Below are 5,759 nucleotides of genomic sequence, written 5' to 3' on the forward strand. Positions count from 1 at the left end.
TATTTTGCTGACGTGGCACCAATATTGGATTAAATATCCTGACTATGCCTTTTTATATTAAATTTAAAAATAATTCATTATTTTCATTTAATCATTTAAGTATTTCCTTTTTAATGATTATTATTCTTAAATTTTCATCCACTGATTCTTCAAATCATTTTCAAAGAATCATATACCCAAAAACTCATCTTCAACCACAAACCCAAAAAAATTCATCTCAACAAACAACAATATTCATCCTTCTTTCAACCCAGAAACTTTTAAACCAAAATTGATCCTTCCCAACATTAAACCATGGAATAACAATTTTGTGCCCCAAAGATAGCTTCCTCATTTCAAATAACTCAAGTACCTCTCTCACCAAACTCATGAAAACAACAAACAAACCCAAATCTAAAAACCGTTTAATAAACTTAGATCTATGAGACAGATTGCATCCAAAAGAAAGAAAAATAACAACTCAAACAAATCTCGATCGTGAGGGTGGTTTGGAGGTGAATTTTTAATTATAAAAAATTGCACGGTTAGCACTATTATACGGTCAGACACATCAGTAAAAATTGGCTAATGTCAATATTTTTTAATTAAAAAACTTCTTTAAAGATGTTTTTTTTAAATTGTAAGGGTATAAATAAATAAAAAATTACATAAACTAGGACCAAAAGAATATTAAGACCTATATTTATATTTTGACTCCAAAATTTTTAAATTGATTAAAATGACCCAACAAATTTTGATTACTCTATGCAAATAAAATAATTTATAAAGGTTTAATTGCAGTTTTTGTCCCTATTTTAGCTGAATCGCGAAAGTAATCTTCCATTTTATTTCTCTTCAGTTTTAGTCTCCAAACAGAATTTTAGTTCAAAATTTGATTAAATTTCATTTTTTTTACATTTATTTAAGTCACATCATGCCTTAAAATATTGTGGTGCAACAATTGTAACTGAAATCTATGATCATAAATGCTGTAGTGCGGCTTTAAAAAATAACATTTAATTAAATTTTAGACCAAAATTCTGTTTAGGGATAAATAAAATGGGAAGACTACTTTCGTGATTTAGCTAAAATATGAAAATCAAAACTGCAATTAAAACATTTATAAATTAACAAAATTTAATTGAAAGAATTTAATTCAAACACTCAGGAATTTTTGTAGAGGAAACAAAGATTGGCAATTAAGATTAAGGGTTAAATGAGGAGAGAGTAATTGTTTGTTGGTGGGGGAGTAATATAAAAAATCTAATATGTACCGATCAAAATAAACTATGTGAAGTTTATTTATAACTCCGTCAAATAAATAATTTATCGTATCTTTAAATAAATTAATAAATTAATATTTATTTTGAGATTCAAATTACATTTAAAATACATAACCTTCTTTAAAGAAGAATAAAACTTTTTACGAGACTATTTAAACTTTATTTTATAAGAATATTTTTAAATTGTTAAACGTTAATATAGACTAAGTATGTTTAAATCAAATATTACACGAAATGTTTGAAAATGAATTATTTAACAAATAATGTATATATACGACAAAAAAAAATTAAAGAACAAATAATGCATATGTAATCTTGTCAAAATAAAAAATAAAAAAAACAAATCATTTATAACTTAATATAATAATAATAGTAATTTATTTATATTTAAAAAATAAACCGATATGATATATTTAAAATATCTTTTCAATTACCAAATAACCTGATTTTTGTATATTTGTTGTTCCCCTTTTTTTCTTCCTTTACCAAAAAAGTAATAAACCAACTAATTGTATACTGAACTTTAATTAATTAATTTGGGATTTATTACATTAGATTGAGATAAATTCGGAGACAACATTTTGTCGGCAGATGATGTATAAAATATATGTTCTAAAGGAACACATACAAGTACACAAATAAAAAATACATTAATTAATAATAAGAAAAGAAAACAAACATAAGAGGAAGAGGAGTACAGAGAAAAATTATAAGAACTTAGTACAACCAAGTTTGTAGAAGAAAATCGAAAACTCCATAGTGAGAAAAGATTGGAATGACTTCTTAAGCAGTAGGTACCTTCTCTGACTTAAGTGGTTTCACAACCTCCCATGTGAAATCAGCATCATCTCTACCAAAATGTCCATAAGCAGCAGTCTTCAAAAACCTTTTATTTCCACCTCTTAAAAGATCAAGGTTAATAGAGATCATTCCAGGCCTAAAATCAAAATTCTCCTTCACAATCTGAAGAATTTCCTTATCAGGTATCTTTCCAGTTCCATAAGAATCAACAAAGACAGACAAAGGCTCTGGAACACCAATAGCATAAGAAACTTGCACAAGACATCTCCTAGCAAGTGCACTAGCAACTATACTCTTTGCAGCTTGTCTCACAATGTAAGCACCACTCCTATCAACTTTTGTTGGATCTTTTCCTGAGAATGCACCACCACCATGTGCACCCCATCCTCCGTATGTATCGATGATGATCTTACGCCCGGTTAGACCTGCGTCACCGTGAGGACCACCGATGACGAATCGGCCTGAAGGGTTTAAGTGAAAAATGGTTTTCTCATCAAGATACTTCTCAGGGATCACAGGCTTGATCACATGTTCTTTCAAATCAGCTGCAATTTCATCATTGGTAACAGTTTCATCGTGCTGTGTTGAAATTAACACAGTGTGGACACGAATAGGAACCATGGCACCTTTGTCATTGTAATACTCAACAGTGACTTGGGTTTTACCATCAGGTCTTAACCAAGGGCATGTTCCATTCTTGCGAACCTCGGTGAGTTTCGCGCCCAATTTCGTCGCGAGGACATGACTTAAAGGCATGAACTCGGGTGTTTCATCGGTTGCATAGCCAAACATGTGACCTTGATCACCAGCACCAATTTCCTCAGGTCTTTTTGTGAGATGGCCATGAACACCTTGAGCAATATCAGGACTCTGTTGTTCAATGTTGACAAGGACTTTGCAATTGTCAGCATCAAGACCAACATCATCTGAAACAAAACCTATGTTTCTACATGTGTCACGGACAATCTTTTCATAGTCAACATTGGCTTTTGTTGTGATCTCACCAAAGACCATAACCATGTTGGTCTTTGTGCAAGTTTCACAAGCAACTTTGCTGTCTGGATCTTGCTCAAGGCAAGCATCAAGAACAGCATCAGAGATCTGGTCACATAGTTTGTCAGGGTGTCCTTCGTTCACTGATTCAGATGTGAATAGGAAAGTTTCTGTTGCCATCTTTGATTAATTATTACCTGAAAATACACATCATCAAAATTAAGTTAATTAAATTAAGCATCCAAAATCAAATTCAGTCCAAGTTCATACACAAAATCAACCCATTCCTTTAGAGTATGATGTAGTACTTTGATTTAATCATGCTTCATATCTTGCATTAATTACATGGTAAATTAAGTTACTTGAAGGTTTTATAAAAAAGTAAAAGGAAAAAAACCATGCCTCCAATCTTAACTGAAAGTTAGTTAATTTGGGATTTTCGAGACAAATCAAAGAAAATAAACTTCACCCAAAAATTGTGCAAATAAAAACCACCGACAGAATAAGAATTCCTTCAGATCTAAAAGACAAAACTAAATTCCAACAAAATTGGAGAACTCTTCTGAAAAAACATGTAGATCAAGGTTTCGACAGCATATAGAGCATGATTTTCGATCCACAGAATTAGTAAATTGAAGATCAACCCAATTGAGAAAAACAGAAAACAAAATGACCCAGAAGAGCAAAATCCAAACTTGAAAACCCTTTCACTCTTGAGATCTATAGAGAGAAAATAACAGAAAGAAATAAAGAGAAAAAGTACCTAAGAAAGAGGTGAGTGAGAAGTTATAGCTTGAACAGATTTGAACCCGCTTTGATATGGTTTATTCTGTTCAAGCGGTGCGAGTCCAAAGAGAAGACTAAGCTATGAATTTATAGGCAAATGAGAAGATTGTGGTAGTTGAAGTAATTTTAATGACTGAAAAGCCCCTAAGAAACAAGATCTGAGTTAGATTCATTATTTGATTTTATTTAATTATTTTCATCCACGTTCATTTTGTCTGCTGGAAACGTGAACGGTTGAGATTTCAATGTGAAGATGAATCTTGATCGTGTAATTGGTAATGAACGATTGAGATTGGATCTGGAGATTGAATCTTAACTGTGTAATTAATCATAGAGGCGTCGGTAGTAGTTGAGATAAAAAAAAATCGTGTCATGGACAGCACAACAACTCATTCACAATACTATAACGCGTTTCTGTTGTGGGTCCCATACCTACCTCCAATTCCAACCATGATCCTTGTTGTTGTTAAGTGTTGTTGCAGACTTTTATTACTACCGATTTTGACTCAATTCCACTGTCTCACCTATTTTATGTTAATTATATAGAAATACTTTCTTTTAACATTCATGTGGGACTTTTTCAAAATGTATAGCGCATACTAAATTTATTTAATAAAAGAGTGAGGATTATAGTGAATATTAAAAGGAGAAGATTAACATTTCTATAATTATAAATAAAAAATTTCAAAAAAAAATAAATCTGATCTTTTCTTTATTTTTTATTTTTATAAATGTTAATTAATCTAATCTAACATACTCTTTTATTGATGATTCATTTGTAAATAAAATTTAATTTAAATAAATGACTTTTTTTTTAATTTTCAAAGTGTTATAAATTATTTTCTTCAAATGTCTAATTAATAATGCATCAACCACTACCAATTTACTAATTTTAATATATTAATATTAATTGTAAATATATTAATAATTAATAAAAATATTTTAATAAATATTTTATTTTATCTTTTATTTATATATATTTTAATTTATGTAAAATAATCAAATAAATCACTAAGTTTAGATAAAGTGACTCAACTAGTAGTTTTTCATACAATTAATCTAACTTTGTTTATTAAAAAAGAGTATTTATTTATTTAAATTGGTAGAAATTACAATAATCGAAAACAATACAATTAAAGTTCCTAACAAAATGAATGTGCGACAAGTCTCATAAAATGACATGTCTACAAATGTGACAAAGCCTACAAATATGACAAACTTGAAATGTTCTCAATACTCATTTCTATAGAGTTGTAATGTTGATGACAATTGAGTCATTGATTGAATCTGCAATAAATTAAAATTGGTATTTCAATTTGAACAAAATGAACATTACTACAAGATCGAAAATCAAAATATTGTATCAAGTCAACAAATGAAAACAACACCAAAAGCACAAAAATAGATAGAAAAAGATTAAATATACGTGAAATTCACTTATTTAAAAAAAAAAAAACAATATAGATAAGTTATTTTAGATCTAATATTGATCATAAACTATCTCTTATAGTTTCTTCGGTTTATGACTAATCTTAGTTCCATAATTTTAGAGTGGCTACTATTGCCATATTAAGAATATAGCTCTAAAATTGTTTTCCACATTGAAGTAAAATAACAATATAGTTTCTAAGTAAACTGTTTTATCTTGAGAATGTTATGATTAATAGTTTACTTGTTAATTTTGATCACGTATTAAAAATAATAATTTAGTCTGCGACTCAAGTAATATCTTCATTGGCTAAAATTATTTTTAAAACGGTTTTTGGAAACTCAAAAATAACAATCTTTTTTACTCAATTTATTTTTTAGTTAAGCTATTAATTTATAAAATATTACGACTGGTTTTAATATGAGGTGGCCGAACCCTTTTCTCCTACTCTCATAGCAGCAGCAGCCCCCAACCTTTCTCTCCTTCTT

The 5,759-nt window shown here is 29.2% G+C and overlaps 1 protein-coding gene across 1 annotated transcript; it reads right to left on the reverse strand.

Annotated features, from left to right (window-relative positions):
• Window positions 1–1,773: 1,773 nt before the first annotated feature.
• LOC101504210 (S-adenosylmethionine synthase-like) lies at window positions 1,774–3,900 on the reverse strand. The gene is made up of 2 exons (NM_001282317.2): window positions 3,820–3,900; window positions 1,774–3,253 (listed from the first exon to the last, which is right to left on the reverse strand). Exon 2 carries the CDS (start codon window positions 3,234–3,236, stop codon window positions 2,046–2,048), a length of 1,191 nt encoding a protein of 396 aa, NP_001269246.1. The 5' UTR covers window positions 3,237–3,253; window positions 3,820–3,900; the 3' UTR covers window positions 1,774–2,045.
• Window positions 3,901–5,759: the final 1,859 nt, after the last annotated feature.

Source organism: Cicer arietinum, chromosome 1 (genome assembly GCF_000331145.2).
Source record: "Cicer arietinum cultivar CDC Frontier isolate Library 1 chromosome 1, Cicar.CDCFrontier_v2.0, whole genome shotgun sequence".
Classification (NCBI taxonomy): domain Eukaryota; kingdom Viridiplantae; phylum Streptophyta; class Magnoliopsida; order Fabales; family Fabaceae; genus Cicer; species Cicer arietinum.